This window comes from Myotis brandtii, unplaced genomic scaffold (genome assembly GCF_000412655.1).
Source record: "Myotis brandtii unplaced genomic scaffold, ASM41265v1 scaffold152, whole genome shotgun sequence".
Lineage (NCBI taxonomy): Eukaryota > Metazoa > Chordata > Mammalia > Chiroptera > Vespertilionidae > Myotis > Myotis brandtii.
Genome location: NW_005355502.1, coordinates 1,356,463 through 1,376,244, shown reverse-complemented (window position 1 = coordinate 1,376,244; position 19,782 = coordinate 1,356,463). Strand labels below are relative to the sequence as shown.

The following is a 19,782-nucleotide window of genomic DNA, read 5'->3' as shown; positions in this document are numbered from 1 at the left end:
ATAGTCTCTCAATTCAAACCTTACTACTTTCTTCTCAGGAGAGGGGTGTTGGCAGGAGAGGCAGCCAGATGTGTGAAAATACCAATTCGAGGAGGTTCTTACTTGGCTATCCTCCTGTCTTTGCAGGTGGATCCCCACCTGTGCTCAGCTTTTTGTCTCCCAGAAGGAGCAGTGGATCCATTTTGCTCCCAGGAGTGACTATGACTCCTCCAGGAACATCGAGGAATTTTTTGCTTCTATTGCATCATTCATGTCACTCCAGCTCAGAGAGTTGGTCATTAAGTCTCTTGAGGATCTCGTCTCCTTTTTCATGATACACAAGGTGTGTAGGGGGTCATAAGCAAGCCCTTTTGAGGGTAAATGATTAAGATAGAATCAGGATTCCATCAGCTATGAGCCAGGACAAAAAATAAAAATCCTGATTCGCACACACTTCAGGTCCTTATCCTATATAATAAAGGGCTAATATGCAAATTGACCGAATGGCAGAATGACCAGTCACCAAGACATGCACTGACCACCAGGGAGCAGACGCTCAATGCAGGAGCTGCCCCCTGGTGATCAGTGCACTCCCACAGCGGGAGCACCACTCAGCCAGAAGCCGGGCTCACGGCTAATGAGTGCAGCAGCAGTGGCGGGAGCCTCTCCCACCTCTGCAGCAGTGCTAAGGATGTCTAACTGATGGCTTAGGCCCACTCCCCTGAATGCTCCTGGACTGCGAGAGGGTGCAGGCCTGCTGAGGGACACCCCCCACCCCCGGTGCACAAATTTCGTGCACCCAGCCTCTAGTTAGTTTATAAACTAATGTGAATATACAGCAAGCTTTCATGAGATAATTAACTACTACTAAATTGGTAAAAATCTTCAGAAATATAGAAGTTGTTAAGAAAAATTAAAGAAAGATTTAATAAAATGGAATACATACACTTTATAGTAAAGGGTATGGCCACTTTTTCATCCTATCAAAGGGCAGGGTTGAAAAAGATTGTTATCAGCCTTTAGCTTGATGTTTCAGGAGTGTTGTATGTATCATTGCACATACTGACTTTTGGTCTTTGGTCTTTGAAAGGGGCATCCCTAAAACCAAATGGCTTTGTTGACCTAATTAATAATTTCCTTCATGAAATAACTTCAGTGAAGTAGAAATAAAAACCAAAAACACTAAGTTCTTGTTTTCAGAGCATCACAGTATCCCCTAAACTTTGGGAGCCTAGGGCTCAAGGATGATTCTTTTGGATTTTATATCATGTGGGCATCGTACCTTAAAAAGAATAATATAAAGTTAAATTGCCTGGTTATAAAAGGTTAACTTCTAAGCATTTTTCTAATTAAATAAAGATGAACAATTGCCTTTTTCTCAAACAGTATAGACACAAGTGCTGTTGAATTTAGACTGCAGTGTTAGCACTCTAACGAGACCAATTTATAGGTGTCATTGTAAGTTTCTACTCTACTAAGCAGAAGAGACTCAGCTGTGTAAATAGATCTCACCCTAAAATTGCACACAGGGAAAAATAAAATCTTCATAGGTCTGAAGGAAGAGGAAAATTTATGGGTATTTGATACAGAGTAGGTGTCAACAAATGTTTATCAATCATCCTTAAACTGATCTAAAAATGTCTAAAAGCAATTAGTCAGATAAGTACTTCCTAGCTGCCCTATGGCAGTTTCATTAGGCCCTGTCTTTTATGAAAGGCATCTTGTATTACAAGCCTGTGTAGAGAATTATGAGTATCTCCACACCAATATTTTTGTTGTAGGGAAGCTTGAGATTTTGAGTGTCTAAAATAGACTATAGGCTCATTAGCAACTCCATTTATTTGAAGTATGCAGATAATAATTATATGTTTGGATTCAGTCAGCAAATTATTATTGAGCACCTACTATGTGCTAAACACAGTCTTGGATATTTTGGAAGAGGTAGGTGGTTCAGAGGGCAGGTCCTGCCCTCAGGTTAGAGTAGAATAGAAAAGATAAGATGTACTTATAAATCTCTACAAGAAAGAAAGATGAAATACCCTGAGGAAGTGGAAATATGGAAGTTCAGAAGTGGAGGAGATTTTGAGATGAATTTTGAAGGATGAGGAGGATTTGGAAATACTGATGCAGGAATTTTCAAGCAAAGTAAACATACTGAGTGAAAGCTATGGGGAAGGTAAGAGGATGAGCTCGGGGTGGACTAAGCCACCCTTGCCCTCATTTTAAGCATGTGGTGCATGATGCCCTTCATGCCCTTGTCTGATGCTTGTGGTACCAGGAATGGTGTAGTCTGCTCCCTTAATTCTAGAAGGCCCCATTTTGTGACAGTTGCCATGTCTTATGTCTCCTGAAGGATGGGAATGACTTTGAAGAGCCCTACCAAGAGATGGAGTTCTTTGTTCCTCAGCTAATCATGATCAAACTTGAAGTCAGTGAGCCCGTTATTATCTTCAATCCATCTTTTGATGATTGCTGGGAGTTAATACACAACTCTTTCTTGGAAATTATTGAAAACTCTAAGAGGATCCCCAAGGTAGAGTATTCACTTAATCATATGCTTGTACTTTTTTTTTCTTTTTTGCTTATTGCATATATTTAAAATGGCTATTTATATAAGATATTCAGTCAGCGGAGTTTCAGTTTGGGAGTTCTATCCTGAGTATACCCTCTTGATCCCAGGAAGAGGATTTGAACCATAAAGACATGCACATGCATCCCAGAACTGTGCTTCTAACAAGGGCATTAAGAGTTACTTTGTGGGAGAATAGAGTCCCCCAGGATGCCCACCTCCAAAGGGCAAATGTGTCCCAAGCTGTATCCAACTTGAGTTGGTAATTCACGATGGAGCAGTTGCCATGAACTTGCCAAGAATCTATACCAAACTATATCTGATCTAGCTCTTGAGATTCCATGTTTGTTTCGTTTGTTCGCCCATTGTTGGTGGCTAGGGGAGGGAGTGAAACCTCCCTTCCTGGCCTGAGCCCTTTCCAGTCTCCTTCCTGGGGTGGCCTCACTAATCAGACCCCAGACACCGGTTAACAGAGTCTTAGGGCTGGGCCAAGTCATCCACCTGAGTGGGACTCCTTTGTGTGCCATCTTCTGTTTCCTTCTGGTTGGTTAGTGTGGCAAGGGGGCCAGTGTCAGGCCCACATAGGGAAGGGACCTGTGGGATGCTCCTCTTCCTCCTCTCCCGACCATGTATGTATACGATACTTAGATGCTCGTAAGCACTCCTCTCTCTGTAGTTCCTTACTGAGAGGGCTGGTTCTACAAGCTCAAGATTCAAGTTGGGTTTGTAGGGAAGCATGTGAAACCAATGCTCCAGTTGGTTTTGATCTAAATTTGGGGTTTTGAACCCAACCAAGCCTGGTTAACAAGAAGACTGTGTGTGTGCAGGGGGAAGAAAAATGCACGGTGCTCCTACAATCAATATCCTGAGGAAGGAAATGAGAGAGCAGACCTGTAATTGGGAGGATGAGTGTGGGGCTTGGGGACAGATAACATGCACACGGCCTGCGCGCTCCCTCACTGCTGGTGAGCAGCTGTGTTTGCAAGCATCTGGGCTGGGAGCACCCAGGGCTCGTGTGGCTGTTACTGCAGACAGCCCAGCGGGAGCCAGTAGCAGATTCAGTGGATTGTAATGCCAAGAAGACCCAGGCACAGGTCACAGTTTGAACCAGGTTTGAAAGCTAGGCCCAAGTGAATGCCAATGACCTTATCCAACTGTGAGAAAAGGCAGCACAGGCCCAGAGTTCTCCATCTGGCTCCTGCCAGCACACTCAGACTCAGACCATCCTGTCTCTGAACTGGGTAGTGAAAATGTAAAAGAATAGTTCTTCATGTTGAATATGTAAAAAAAGTATCCAAGAGCAGCAATAGGTAGACAGTACACCCAGTCCCTACCAGTCATATAGTTTTACATGAATTTTAGAAGTTGGAAAAAGTCAGCATGAGATGTTTGATAATAGCTCTCAAGGTGCAGGAGGAAAGCATATTTGTGAGAAACTTAGTAAAGGAAACAAAAGCATATTTTAGAAAATATTTATCTTCATAAAAAATAAAACTGATCAAGATGGTAGCGTAGGTAAATGAGGTACTTGAATCCTCCCACATCACATCAGTTACAACTAAGCTACAGAATAACCATCCTCAGAACTGCCTGAAATCTAGCTAAACAAAAGTCCTATAACTAAGGATATAAAGAGGAAGCCACATCGACACTGGTACGAAAGGCAAAGACTCAGAACGTGCTGTCCTCACACCCTGTAGGGCAGATAAAAATCAGGAGGGATATCTTGGCTGCAGAGGTCCCTTTGAAGAGCAAGGGATCCCAACCTCCCACCAGGTCCTTTAGCCTAGGGTTCCAGTGCCAGGAAGAGAAGCCCCCATATCTTCTTGCTATAAAAACCAGTGGGGATTGAAGCTGAGGGAGACAGAGGGCTGCTAGAGTCTCAGGCAGTTCCTTTTAAAGGGCCCACCCACAGACTTATTCAGACTCACTCCCTCTGAACTCCAGTGCTGGGTCAGCAACTCAAATGCACCAGGGACATAAGAAGAGGAACTGAATAGTATGGCATTGGGGCGAGAGCTGGAGGGGCAGCTTTCTCCCAGACAGAAGTGCTGACAGAGGCCATTGTTCCTTTCTGAGATCCCACCCCACTCCACAGAGTGGGCAGTTGGGCACCATATCTGAGTCTTCATCAACCTGACCGACACTGTTAGCCCTGCCCTGGTGAGTCTCTGAGATCCCGCCCCACCCAACCTGTGGGCCCCATCCCAAGCCAATTCCAGTGGCTTTTCCACACAAATAGCCTATCTTGACTCATTCTTTGGATTTTTCTAAAATCTTTCAAATAAGCAGCATCTGGCCTCAGAGAGACCTGTACCTCTACTTAAGTGATCCGAGGCCCAGCACTAACAGCAGCTGGCCTTAGGTCACAGCTTGGCCTCTCCTGGGATCCTACAAAACACCTACTACACAAGGCCACTCTACCAAGTCCAGGAGATATAGCAGCTCTACCTAATACACAGAAACAAAACACAGGGAGGCAGCCAAAATGAGGAGACAGAGAAATGTGTCCCAAATGAAAGAACAGAACAAAACTCCAGAAAAAGAACTAAACAAAATCAAGACAAGCAATCTACTCAATGAAGAGTTCAAAACACTGGTTATAAAGATGCTCAATTAACTTAGGGGAAGAGTAGATGAACTTAGTAAGAACTTCAACAAAGGGATAGGAAACACAAAAACAGACCAGTCAGAAATAAAAGAGCAATAAAACAATTTAAAAAAGCAAAAGATCTATGTGGTCTGAGGAGAAACCAGCACATCTAGGAGCTTTTCCTTAGAGAGACGTTGATGGGGTGGCGGGCACCCTATGACATCCCTTCACTCCCACGGTATTTATTGAGCACTTACTATGTGCCGAGCTCTTCACAGGAGCGCAGAACTCAGATATGATCCAGGCTCTCATGGTATTTATATCCCCTGACAAACCTAGGACAGCTCATTACACACTCATTTAGTGACAGTTGTGATGAGAAAGTTCAGAGCCTGAGCTTTCAGCAGGGACACCGAATCTCCACTGGGCCCCGGGACTCTCCAAGGACATGAGACTTGAGAGGAGCAAGGACTTGAGCGCTGAGTGACCCACAAGAAGCGAGCGAGCCAGCCTCGCTCAGGAGCAGCAGGAGCAGGACGGCAGCTGGTGTCCCGGGAATGAACCCACTGCACACCTTGCCCTGCGGTGCCGCCCCCTCCTCAGATCTCACGGCTTCTGTTCTTTAGGTGGAATCTTTCCTGTTCCCAGAGCTAAAAGGATATAACCTGGTTCTTGGAACCGTTAACCCTGAAGAAAAGCTGGTTTCTGACTACGTGGATCAGGCTTTCCAGGTCTATCGGAAAAACCAAGTCGGCCCCCACAAGTAAGTTGGTGTAGCTGTAACTTAGCCTTTGGGCATTGGCTTACCATTCTTAACTGCCTTCAAGGGAATGCTCTCTGCTCCCACACAGCTGAAACGGTGCATAATCATAGCCAATGGCTGCCTACCGGGGAATTACACGCATCCCCGTTTCACACATGAGGACGCATGGCCCAGAAAGCAAACCGGAGAGCCAGAGTTCACACTCCGGTACAGTCCACTTCCAGGACCTGAAACCGTGTGGCCAGACAGGTTAGAAATGTCTGGGCTGTAGGAAGGTGACACGGCGCCAGCAGGCCTGGCAGCACCCCTTCGTCTGATTGACAGGCAGGTATTTCCGCAGCGAGAGTGAGGACATGCCCACCAGCAGCCCACATCCGCTCAGGCAGCTTTTGCTATTCGATGAATTTTAGAGCAGCTCTCTGCTTCCAGAGCTCGCTGGACTTAGGGGTGGGAGGACAGGGACCGAGGACAAGTGCTCTGCATGCCCTGAGTGGTGATGCTGGTAGCACCTGGCATTTGCTCGCGTGAGCAGGCATGCGTTTGGGGGATGGGGGATGCAACTGCTAGCTTCTACACGGAGACCCTGCGAGTGGAGAGGATGTTATCCACAGTCACCACGGGACTGTCCCACACAAGCCAGGACACGTGCTCACCCTCACCTAGGCTCGTGGCGCAGCTCTGTTGATGTTAGAACAGGACGCTGCACTGTGGGGCTGCCTGCGCATAGCAGGGTTTGTAGCAGCGTCCCTGGCCTCTACCCTTTCATGACATGCCAGCGGGACTCTACAATGACCAATGACAGCGACGATAAACGGCCCAAGGCATAGCCAAGTGTCCCCTGGGAGCGAAACCCACCCCTGATGAGAACTGCTAACCTGGTCTGAAAACCACGGACTCGAATGGGCAGCCCCCGCCTGTGCATGTGGCTCGGAGCCTCAGTGGGAAACCCGGCCGGCCCTGTTCGCGGGGGCGGGTGGCCCTCCCGGTTTGCTCTCTGACTTGCAGCTCCGGGGTTCCCCTGCGTCTCGGTCTCTGAGCCTCTGAAGTCGGTCATCCTGTGGAAGAGTGCCACTGGCCCCCAGTTAACTCTGCTCCTCGTAGCATCTATATGTTCACGGGAACTCAGTGGGAGCATCCCAATACATCCTCCCACTCGAGAGAAACTGCCCAGCCCTTCCGCGAGATCTGCTAATGGACGGAGGGAAACTTAATTTTATTCCATTGGTTTTAGTTCATTCATTCCAAATTTTCATCTTAAAATTGAGACCCACAGCTTTAGAGCTGGAAGGAGGGGTGGGGTCATGGCTATCGCATGCCCGCTGTGTGTCAGGCTCCGTGGTAACTTCATAGACCTTGTTGCAGTTGTGCTCTAAGGAGTTACTATTTCCACTTTAGTTAGAGACACTGCTCTTTGAAAAAGAGAAATATCTTGTCTAAGTTCATGTCGCCAGGAGGTAACAAAACTGGAATTTTCAGCCGAAGTTCTGCATTTCCCGTTCCATGTACCCTGTCAGCTTCTATTCCTCTGTCTATGTTTGGGCTGATTTTTAGTGTGTCTCCGCATTTGCTGCTCTGACTAAGCTAACTTGTGGCCCGTGTTTGTGTGTTTGATTCTATGCCCTTCGACATGCAAGATACTTAAATGTCTACAGAAAGTATGATGACTTATTGGATAACACGGCAGAGCAGAGCATCACTGCATTCCTGAAAGAAAATCATGAAATTGATGACTTTGTGATGGTAGGAGATGCCACTGGACATTTCATGTCGTGGTGATGTGTGCTGCACACGCGCAGTGGGTGGCCGCGGCCCCCTGGTGGCGGTTGTGTGCTGTGCTGCGATCGGAGGGGGTGGCCAGGGCCGAGGCTGCGGGCAACGCACAGAGGCCACTGATGAATTGACTAGTGAATGTGCTCCTTTTACAGAAGATCAATAGCATAAAAAAGCGGAAAAACGAAATTGCGTCCATGCACATTTCCGTGCCGTTGGCCATGTTCTGCCTTGACACCATGGCCCTCAATTACGACCTCTGTGAGCGAGCCCAGAACCTGAAAGACCGCCTGATTCAGTACCAAGTGGATGTGAACCGGGACACCAATGCCAGGTACTGCCAGGTGTGCGGAGAAAGAGCACTGAGAGTTGGCACAAACGGGGGGATGTAGACAGAATTTGCACCTCCCAACAATGACCAGGCTGAACCCAAAATGAGGGTGGCAGGGAATTCAAGTTCGGCTGGAAGGTGAGCAGCAGTGAGACACCGTGGGGCTTGGAGGCAGGGGGAGAGGGGAAGTGAGGGGGGTAGTGCCCCTCTCAGACCCTTCAGCCTTCGCTTGCTTGCCAGGCCGCTGGGTGCTGCTGCCCACCACCTAGCTTGCGCGCCATGCAGGCCTCTGCTGGATAGGGCTGGGGGTCTGTCGTTCCGGAAGCCCGATGTCGTGCCTTCACTTTACGGATGAGTATCCATACATCAGTCGAAATGGTGTTGGTTGTAAGGAGAGAAGCCCAAACAGGCTGGCGAAAGTAAAAAAGGGAGCCTGGGGCTCACACGTTGGAAAGTTCAGGGGTTGCTGGCTTTGGCCCTCAGCCCGGCAGTCAGGGCCAGGCTCCCTCCCTCCCTCAGCTCCCCGTGTTGGCTGCGTCCCGACAGGCTCTCCGGTGTGTGCACCCCAGCAGCTCTGGCTCACAGCCTCTCAGGTTCCGTCCAAAGGGAAAAAGGTTTCTGCTGTCCCAACGGCCTCCCCACAGCCCTGGCCGGCGTGGCGCTGGCCCGCAGCTCACCTGTGCAGCAGCAGAACAGCGAGGACGGCTGCCATCAGGGCGGGGTTCCTGTCTCTGGGGTGATGTCACCCTACTAGGCCACGTGGACTGAGAGGGAGAGGGCTCCCCCAGAAGACTTGGGCGTGGTTGGCAGAGAGGGATGGTGCGGAGAGGCTGGGCAGCACCTCTGCCCCCGTGTCCTGTGAGTGTCACGGAACAGCTCATCCCTGCTCCAGCTGTTCCTTAGGGAGCTCTAAACCACAGGCTGCGCGATTGAGGAAGAATGGTCCCTGTTATACAGTGTTACATGTGATCCACATAAATGTAAACATGTGTAAGCTTAGCATTTATAGTACTTTAAGGGTTACAAGTTACCTGTCAGAAACTCACTAACAAATTAATGATATAGTAGCTACCGTTTTCCCAGCCCAGCGTCCCATCCAGGGGCTGTGAGCATCTGAGTGAGGCCATCCGGTGAGGCCTCCACAGAGCCCGAGAGGCGGCGTGCTCTTCCCTGCACGTGCTCATGAAGGGGGGCCTCTGAGAGGGCAGCGAGCGACACCCCAGCACCACCGCACAGCCTCTCAGGGCTGGTGACGCGGAGGGTCCGGCGCCGGAGCCAGAGCTGGGTTTGAACCTTGTGTTTTCTGGCTGTGCGTCCCCTGGAGTCACCTGTCGGGACCAGTTCTCTGCCTGTAGGATGAAGGTTGGGATGGAGAGTACAAGGCTTGAGCCTTCATGCTACGGGGACACTTTCTTTGGAAAGTTTCAGCATCAAGAAAGTGTTTCCTAAGCAGTAGTGCATCCACCCTTCTCAAAATAAAAGTATAATTCCCTGATGTCCTTTTATTATAAATGAAAATAAGGGTCCTGTTATGAGGCCAAGGATTCTTCAGGATGCAGAGCCCCAGGCTGGTGCGGAGTTCCGAAGTTTCTTTCTGCCTTCACACCGGAGACTCTGACTGATTTGACCTTCCCAACAAGCCCCCGAGGTGGGGAGGCAGACAGAAGCCCCCTCACTGAGCGGAGGGGAAATGAGGCTCAGAAAGGAAGCCTAACTTGCCCAAGAAAGTGAGTTTGAGTCTCCTGATCCCAGGCCCTGTCCTGGCCACCTCACTGTCCTGTTTCCAGTGCTAGGTGTGCCTGGGACGGGGCGCCCTGGGCAGAAGGATGGGGCGCGGCCATTTGCATCTAAGTTGCTAGAGCGGTGACCTGAAGTATTGACTAATTGCAGGGCCCTGAGCAGAGACATGAGAAGTTATCCCTGTGGCCCAGCTGCTTGTTTTCTTCGGGGTGCGAAGTCCTGTCCAAAATAAAGACATCAGTAGAAAGAGGGCACAGATCGGTACACGTCACTGGTCTCCCTTATGCTGTCCCCAGCATGGGCAGAGAAAAGCATTGTCTATGGGACCCTGGCCTTTCAGGGCTTTTGTTTTGTTTTGTTTTGTTTTTTTCTTCTTGTATGTTCCCTGACCAGGGATCAAACCCACAACCTTGGTGTATGAGGATGTTGCCCTAACCAACTGAGCTACCAGGCCGGGGCCCAGCCTTTTAGGTTTTAAATCATATTATCAGTACATGTAGAAGGCAAGGTTTCCTGTCTTCAGTTTATCCTGGATATCGCTACGGAGTTGTGTTGATATCATCGGGTCATATTCAGGGCCTTTAGAGGGTCTAGGAAATAGTGAGTCTGCTGCCCTCTGAGCCTCCAGGGAGCTGACAGCCAGCAGCCAGGTGATATTTACTCTGAATTCTCATACAAAAGGGAAGAAGGATGGATTCTATCAGGGAGGAGTCTGTCGGGCTGAGAGCATCTATCTGCGTTAGTTAGTTAGTTAGTTAGTTAGGCCAAATGCTATAACGCATAGACCCAAGATGTTATGATCAAACACAATAGAAGTTTATTTCTTGCTCAGGGTAGCTCCAGACTCATGGAGGAGAATACTATGTGCATTCAAAAACTCAAGCAAGATGGTAACTTTACATCTTCAACATGTAGCTTTCAAGGTCGTTTTAAGTGTTGAGACCCTGGGCAGTCGGGGGAGGAGAGAGCATGAGCATGGACAGAGCAAGGACACTGTTATGTGCTGCACCTGTGAGTGGCGGTTGCACTGCTTCCCACTCCCAAGGACTGGACCTCAGTCACACGATCTGAGTTGTGCTCTCCCACAGTTCGTATGTCGCAGTCTGTCTGAGTCCATCTGAGCTGCTGTGACAGACTGCCACAGACTGGGTGGCTTCTAAGCAAGAGGAGTTTGTTGCTCACAGTCCTGGAGGCTAGAGGTGCCTGTTGAGAGCCCACCTCCTGGTTCATAGACACCCTTCTTCTCGCTGTGTCCTCACAAAGCAGAAAGGGGAGGGAGCGCCTTTATCAGGCACTAATCCCTTGTGTGTGGTCATAACCCTCCTGATACTCTCCACCCAACGCCACCTCCAAATATCATCACGTTAGGGATTGGGTGTCAACATGTGAATTTTGGGGGCGCACACGCACATCTGCATGCCCAGTGTGACTGCTTGGAGACCGGCCTGTAGAGGGCGATGAGGTTAAATGAGGTCATAGGTTGTGTCCCTTATAAGAAGAGACGAGACACCAAAACCCTCTTCCTGTCTGCCACGTGAGGACACGGGAAGAGCGTCTCCCTGCCAGCCAGAAAGCGAGTCCTCGCCAGGAACCGAACCAGCTGGCACACTGACCCTGACTTCCGCCTCCAGCCTGTGAGACAATGAAGTCCTGTTGTTTAAGCCGCCCAGTGATACTTTGTGATGGTAACTGAGCTGACTAGTAAAATGCCCAACGAAAGCTCTGAAGGAGGCTGGGGAATATAACCCACCTCTGGGGCCGAGAAGGGGAGAATGCTCTGGACGCAGGCCGCACAGCAGACACTTCTCTCGATAGAACTGTGTCCAATTCGTTCCTAAACTCAGCACCAGCTGCAAGGTGGTGTGGCATGTTCTCTTCAGTTTGGTGCAAGTCGCTCTATTACGAAGGGGCACCGTTATGTTAAGAAGGGATGTTGAAGACTGAGAACACTGGGAGGAGTGGTTCTGTGTCCTGGGGACCAGCAGCATGTAGCAGTCAGTAAACATGACGACGGCCGCTTTACCCACATGTCCTGAGGGCCCCTCTGTGCTAGGCAGGGAGGCAGTGGAGATCATTTGTTCCTAATTATACTTAAAATGCTGAAGACTGAGATCCATTGGCTTTTGTATACATTGAGCATATTCAAATTATCCATATAGTAACACGCTCTCTCACAGTGCGGCTGAGGAGGAGCGAGCAGTTAGGTCCAACAGTGCCAGGAGTTGAACGTAAATGCCTCTGGATGGCCTGCAGCACCTGAGGGTGAGCGGGCTGGTGTGCCGCAGGAGCAGTGACTGTACTGTAGGACTCTACTCCAGCATAAAATCTGAGGAGCTGCTGGTGCTGGCCGTATTCTTGCTATTGTTTTGGTCTGAATCTGAATTCTACTCAGTATATTTGTGAAGAGTACAGCTCTGCAATCAGTTGAACCAGGTTCCGATCCTGGATTTGACACCTGCACACCGTGTTGCTTTGGGTCAAGTTAGTCAGCCTCGCTTTTTCCCAAACTGCTGGTAGTAACAGTTCCTACCTCTTAGGATTGCTGTGAGGCTTAAACGAGCTGATATATGATTGCAGTGGGGGCGTGGCACCTCGTAACAGGCTTGGCACATGCCAGATAGCACTGCCACCCTCAGGAAGTATTCCTGAAGTTCGGTGTGCATGTGGGCGTCATGCATCGGGCTGCAGGCAGAGAACAGCTGGACACCATCGTCCTGGCTCCAGCTAGGAATCCCGTCTGCTCGCACCGCGAGTCTTGTAGGAGGGCTGGCGGAGGGCGGTGGTGCTGATGGCTGGCTTCTGTTCCGCAGCATTTGCCACCAGTACAGCAGCATCGCAGAGAAAGTCAGCGAGATCCCTGCCAACACCGAGGAGCTGGTGTCCCTCATCGCGTTCCTCAGGAAATCCAGCGACGTCACTGTGTTCAAGCTCAGGAGGCAGCTGAGGGATGCGGCCGAGCGGCTGGAGTTCCTGATGGACTTCGCAGACTTGCCCCGTAAGCCGAGGCCATGCGCCCACATGCAAGCATGCGTGTGCGTTTTCAGGGAAGGAGTGGGGACGAGTTTGCAATCCCAGCACTGAATGTGGAGATGGGAGCTGCCTCGGTGTCCCTGTATGTCAGAGGCACTCACCACACAGGAGCTCGAACCACACAAAGGGCGTCTGACTGTCAGACAAAAAGGAGAAACGTCTGGGTGTGGCCGGGCCCCTCACAGCATGCCCGGGCCCCTCACAGCGTGGCCGGCCAAGTTGGAGTTTGTAAAGACCAGGTTCTGCAGGAGAAGCTGATGTGCTGGCCCTTCGTCAGCCACGCCTCACAGCTGCTTTCATCTGGAAACACCTGTGGATGCCCGGTGTTCACAGGGTGGGGCTGAGGGAGGAGCGAGGAGCCTGGGGGGACAAGTCGCTCTGTAACCCCTCACACATTTCCTGGGCTGTGCCTCGGGGTGAGCAGGCCCTGGATCCTCTCACTACGCTCTGCCTCCTCAGCCAGGGTGCAGGGGGAGCCATGTGACAGGAAGGACATCTGGCATGGATATCATCACTGACACGTAACTCAGTGAGGGAAATTGTTTAGAAATTAGAACCTGAACATCACCCCAGGCTTTGAGTCCACTCCCCGCCTGGGCAGGCGGTCAGGCCAGACGTGGGGGCGTGGCTGGCGAGGCTATTAGACCTGGGCTTCCAGTCTGCGCCCCACGTTCTCGTGGTGTGACTTCGGCCCCTTCCTTACTGCTGCCCACCTGTGAAACCAAGGGGGTCACGCGGTCTGCCTTCCGGCGGCCGGGCCGTGGTGAGGGCTGAGTGACGTGGGCTGTCACCCCACCGCGGGCCCCGCACTGCCCGCCACGTCGTCGCCCTCCTGTCCTCTCGCTGACACGCCGCGCAGCCCTGAGCAGGGGTATGTGTTTTGCAGACGAGGACATCAAGCTGAACAGCACCCTCTTCCTCTGGCCAGACCAGATCGAAGATGTCTTTGAAAACAGCCGAAACCTGCTCATGAGCAAGAGGGACCAGGCGGAGGTGGACCTCTTTAAAAGGTACGGGGAGTCTGTGTGACAAATGGCACCCAGCTTCATGACACCCTGCAGTCCCCTGGCTCTGCTGGACCCCCGGCCCCTCCCAGCAGAGTGTGGGCAAAGGCTGCAGGTAGAAGGAAGTTCCTCGTGTTCCCACTGAGGGGAGCTAAGCCTCCTTCGCCGGGACCCCTGCCAAGGCCTTCCCTCCCTGCCTCGAACCATTGAAACTTGGCTGTGCAGGGAGAGAAGAGGTGAAAACAGCAGCCTGAGAACAGCCCCACAATAACAGCAGGAGCATCAGCCCCGCCTGGGAGGCGTCAGGACAGGGAGACAGGCGGGGCAGGAGGCCGGGAGGCCCAGGCACAGCTTTCTGCTGGGTGCTGGGGCGGCAGTGACCGTGTGCTCTCCTTCCTTCCGATGGAGTCTCACTATGCACCGTGCTCTGCTCTGACCATGCAGTGTGTGTGTCTGCCACGTAAAGGCTTCACCCGGTGGCAGGGAAGCACAGGCAGACGGCACAACCGGACAGTGTGCGGGATGTGGCCAAGGGCCGTGCGCGGGGCCCACACACTCACACACGCACCAGCACACACCCCAGCTTGGTTACGAACAAACGTTTACGCCAATTACTATCCCCTCTGCATGCAAGTCTCCCACTTCAGTCCCTCATTCCTGCAAGTCCAAGAAAGGGCAGGAGGAGATAAAAGCAGGGATGTCTACTGAGAATGGGAGTTTGGGCTAAAGGGTGAAGCCATTTAGTCACTTCCTTCAAAATATAGCCTAGATCTGCTACCCACCCCACCCCACCCCCCAGAAAAAGAAACAGAGGATGTGTGTGTGCACATGAACTTTCTCTTCCAGTAGCTCAATCCTCTCTCAACCGAAATGGATACTGTCCCCAGAACCCACAGCTTAGCCCAATGGGTGGGACTGATTTTTTCCATTAGCAGACTTTACTTTTTGGAACAGTATTAAGTTCACAACAAAACTGAGCAAAAGTACAGAATTTCCCGAAACTCCCATCCCAACACACATCCTCCCCCGCGTGGGAATGGGTTGTGGATGCTTGACCTGGAAACAGGGCCCCTGTGTGTGGGTTCGATGAGCCTCGGTGTCCTGTCTGGGAAGTGGGGTGACAGCAGGCCCAGAGCACTGATCTCACGAGGGCTCTGCTGGGGAACGGGGTGAGATGGTGCCCTGGCGTCCAGCATTCAGAGTCTGTCAGTGACTTTCAGCAATGACTTCTCGGGGGAGAAAAAGTCCTCTTCATGTGGCGCTCCCACCCCGGGCGCCCTTGCAGGACATCTGTGAGACTAAGACACAGTGAGTGCTGCGGAGGCTCAGAGGACTGAGGGGGGCCCTGGGGGAGGGGGCAGCTGTTACTTAGGGGGAGAGGGCTGGGCTTCTCCTTCCTGGGCAGCTCTCAGCTGGACACCACTGGCGGCTCCTGAGCTCTCAGCACCAGGGCGAAGAGCTGCAATAGGAAAGTCAGGCAGGAGAGGCCCGCAGGCCTGGGCTCAGCCCTCGTTACTGAGCCCTCAGCCCTCCGGCCATCACCTCTGCCTCCATCCTGAGAACAGCTGTGAAGAGAGCTGAGCAATATTTATTCACTCACTCATCCTCTGTGACAACACTCCTATTCCCTATCCAAGAAATGTGACTGTTTCCCAGCCCACATTAATCTTTGGCTTCGGGCCTAATGATTCTCCATTTCTGTGCCCACCCCACCCCCCAGTTACTTCTCCACGCCCACCCCTCCCCTGGCTCTGCTGCTCCCAGTGTGCTGAGCAGGCAGGCTCAGTGCAGAGAGCTGGGGCTGGGGAGTGCTGCAGGCTTCCTCCTCTCCCTCCCTTTTGGCCCTGGTCTCTGGCAGTAGCTGCATCTCCCCCCAATAATAAATCTTTTTCTCCCCACGGTTTCTGTTCCCATTGTCCCGCAGCCCAGGGGCCTGGTGGCTTCCCTCAGAGATGATCTCCTGGTGCCTCTCTATCTCCTCTTTGCTCCTTTAACCTGCCCACATCTCACCTGAGAAGCAGTCCCCTCATCACCTTCGTTTCTTTGAACATCAGAGTGAATATTTCTTGCCAGAATCTTGACCCATCCACTGTCTTTAAATCCCTCCACTGTCTTCCCTTAGACCCCAGGTGATCCTCCAAGTAGCTCATTTACTCAACCTAATTTCCCACTAGTGATTGTATATACACTAGAGGCCCAATGCACGAAATTCATGCACATTAAAAGAGAATTAATTAGAGGAAATATTTTAATATTGCTCTTTGCCCTTTCTCTATAATAGAAGTGTCAGAGACAAAAGAAAATTATTAAAATGTATATGAAAATCTCCCTCCTGTCCGAGTCTGAGGCGCGCCACAGGAACCAGAGTCAAGTCCTCGCCCACCACCCACACACGCTTCGAAAACACAGGAGACCCAGCCCCGGCCGGCCCCCCCCCCGTCAAGCCCCTCTGGGCGGGGTGTACAGCCTCAGGTCCCCCGGCCCAGTGCTGGGGCGGGGGTTGCAGCCTGAAGTCTCCTGTCAAGCCCTGCCAGGCAGGGGCTATGGCCTGAGGTCCCCCATCAAGCCCCACCGGGCAGGGGGCACAGCCTGAGGTCCCCCAGCCCGGCGCTGGGGCAGGGGGGCACTCAGTCTGAGGTCTCCTGGCCTGGCACCAAGGTGGGGGGCACGGTCTGAGGTCTCCAGGCCGGGAGCCAGGGTGGGGGTCCCCCATCAAGCCCTGCTGAGCGAGGGGCATGGCCTAAGGTCCCCAGTCAAGACCCGCTGGGTGGAGGGTGTGACCTGAGGTCCCCCATCAAGTCGTGCCGGTGGGGGGCACAGCCTGAGGTCCCCCCATCAAGCCCAGCCACGCCCCCAGCATCATACCAGTGCTGAAGGGAAGCACGCAGGCAGCATGACGTTAGCGCTGGGGGCAGAAGTCCCCACCCCTGGCCCTGTCCACAGACTGGTTGTGACTGGGACACCGTAATGGACAAATTAGCAATTACCTCTTTATTATATAGATAGGACATAATCCCTACCCTTATGGATCTTACCAATCAATCTAGAGAGGCAAAACATGCACACATAAAGCATTTTTATAACAAAACGATGCTGTCCATAACTAAGTCCCCACAAGAGTAAGTGGAACATGCAACACAAAGATTACCAGGAGGCAGTGTGTTTGTGTGGGTCCTGGTCCGGCACTGGGGTGGGGGGCATGGCCTGAGGTCCCTGTCAAGCCCACCTGGCTGGGGGCATGGCCTGAGGTCTCCCACCTTGGTGCTGGGGCAGGGGGCGTGGCATGAAGTCTCCCAGCCCAGTGCCAGGGCAGGGGGTGCGACCTGACATCCCCCGTCAAGCCTTACCAGGCCGGGGGCAGGGCCTGAGGTCTCCCGGCCTGGTGCCAGGGTGGGGGGCATGGCCTGAGGTCCCCCATCAAGCCCTGCTGGGCGGGGGTTGTTGCCTGAGGTCTCCCGGCCTGTCGCTGGGGCAGGGAGCGCAGCCTGAGGTCCCCTGTCAAGCTCCGCGGGGTGGGGGTGTGGCTTGAGGTCCCTCGCTCTGGCCAGGCGCCATGTAGCCTCAGGTCCCTGCTGTTTGGTCGTGATGTTATGGCATCCCAGCTAACTTGCATATTCCTCTATTATTAGTATAGATACTAGAGGCCCGATGCACAAAGTTCATGCAAGGGTAGGCCTTCGCAGCCCCAACTACCTGTGCCCTCACAGACCTGGCTGCCAGGGCCCTCGCAGCCCCAGCTGCCTCTGCCTCAATGCCCTAGCTGCCTCATGGCCCCACCCCACCTACACCCCCTTGGCCTGGCGCTGCCCATGTCTGCTGCCACACACCCCAAGTTCCCTGGTTCCATGGAGCCCCCTGATTGATGGCCCTGGAAATGGTGGCCTGGGCTTCCCTCTTTGGGGCAATCGTAGAGCCCCCCAATTGATCACCCTGCTGGCCGGTGGCCTGGGCCTCCCTCTGCGGGGCAATCGTGGGGCGATGGCAGGCCCCCCAACCAATCACATCGCACCTGCCTTGGCTGGCCTGGCGCCAGTGCGTGTCATAGCGTGGTCGTCCGGAAGGTTGTCCAGACGGCCGTTCTGTTGTTCAGTCAATTGGCATATTATGCTTTTATTATTATAGATAAACCTGAAAATATTATAGAAACTATAATAGTGTTATAGACCTGAAAGTATTTTAAAAACTATAATGTGCTAAGCAATTATAATAAATTTAAAATAATAATAATAGTAATAGTAATATGTTAAGATGATCACTGGTTTTATATGCCATTGCCCTCTGGGAAGAATTCAAAACTGCTTTTCTCAGAGATTTATCTTTGTATGTGGGACCTGCATTGGGAGGCTCACAAAGACCTGGGCCTAAGGAGGAGAGTGGCTACAGGATGAGTTTGGAGAGTTAAGAGAAGCAGGTTCTTGAGGTTACAGTAATGAGTTTCAATCCATTTATTTACTAATGTATGTATTTATTTATTGTTGGCAGTATTACAGATGTCCCTCATATCCCCCCCTTTACTCCCTCCACCCAGCCCCCGCCCCATCCCAGGCCTTCCCCACACATTGTCTGTGTCCATGGGCTGTGCACACATGCATGTAAATTCTTTGGTTAATCTCTTCCCATCCCCTCCTCCGCCCTCCCCTCTGAGACCCGTCAGTCTGTTCCAGGCATCCAGGCCTCTGGACCTATTTTGTTCATCAGTTTATTTTGTTCATTAGATTCCACATATGAGTGAGATCATGTGATACTTGTCTTTCTCTGACTGGCTTATTTCACTTAGCATAATAGTCTCCAGGTCACTCCATGTTGTCACAAAGTATAAGAGATCCTTCTTTTTTAGTATTCCAGCTTTTTTATCCTCTCATCTGCTGATGGGCACTTGGGCTATTTCCAAATCTTAGCTATTGTAAATAACACTGCTATGAACATAGGGGTGCATATATTCTTTCTGATTGGTGTTTCTGGTTTCTTAGGATATATTCCTAGAAGTGAGATCACTGGCTCATAAGGTAGTTCCATTCTTCATTTTTTGAGAAAACTCCATACTGTTTTCCACAGTGGCTGCACCAGTCTGCATTCCCACCAGCAGTGCACAATGGTTCCCTTTCCTCCACATCCTCACCAGCACTTGTTCGTTGATTTTTTGAAGATAGCCATTCTGACCAGTGTGAGGTGATATCTCATTATGGTTTTAATTTGCATTTCTCGGATGATTAGTGACTTTGAGCATATTTTCATATGTCTCTTGGCCATTTGTATGTTCTCTTTGGAGAAATGTCTATTCAGGTCTTCTGCCCATTTCTTAATTGGATTGTCCTCCTTTTGTTGAGTTGTGTGAATACTTAGTATATTTTAGATATTAAACCCTTATCAGATGTATCATCGGCAAATATGTTCTTCCATACAGTGGGCTCTCTTTTCATTTGGTGGTGGCTTCTTTTGCTGTAAAGAAACATTTTATTTTCATGTAGTCCCATTCATTTATTTTCTCCTTAGTTTCCTTTCCCTAGGACAGTGGTCAGCAAACTGCAGCTCGCGAGCCACATGCGGCTCTTTGGCCCCTTGAGTGTGGCTCTTCCACAAAATACCACGTGCGGGCACACACGTACAGTGCGATTGAAACTTCGTGGCCCATGCGCAGAAGTTGGTTTTCGGCCTGGGCAAGTCTATTTTGAAGTGGCGTTAGAAGAAGTGGGGGTGTCAGTCGGTCGGGCGACGGGAGATGAGGCGCAGGCGCCACAGGATACGCAGCGCGGGGGAGGCACGCGTGATTCATGCACGGGTTGAGTGAGCCAGTCAGTCAGCAGTCTCATTGTGCAGTGGTTAGTGCTAGTTGTGTCTGCAAATCACGCATGGCTGACAAAAGTACCTACTCGAAGCATAAACTTATCTGTATTTTTCCAACCAACTGCAAATCCTACAGGTATTTTTGTCATCAATTTAAGAATTGTAATTCTTTTGTGTTGGTGGCATTATTATTATAAAATGAAACATTTTTTTAGGTGC

General features: G+C 51.1%; 1 protein-coding gene across 1 annotated transcript in view; it reads left to right on the top strand.

Moving 5' to 3' along the window:
- The window catches only part of DNAH3 (dynein, axonemal, heavy chain 3), a 219,115-nt gene that overhangs the window by 20,285 nt on the left and 179,048 nt on the right, over positions 1-19,782 (top strand). Inside the window, exons 9-15 of the mRNA XM_014535835.1 lie at positions 127-322; positions 2,333-2,512; positions 5,768-5,904; positions 7,539-7,644; positions 7,830-8,008; positions 12,556-12,740; positions 13,704-13,785. Coding sequence (XP_014391321.1) covers positions 127-322; positions 2,333-2,512; positions 5,768-5,904; positions 7,539-7,644; positions 7,830-8,008; positions 12,556-12,740; positions 13,704-13,785 — 1,065 coding nt within the window. The remainder of the gene's footprint in view (positions 1-126; positions 323-2,332; positions 2,513-5,767; positions 5,905-7,538; positions 7,645-7,829; positions 8,009-12,555; positions 12,741-13,703; positions 13,786-19,782) is intronic.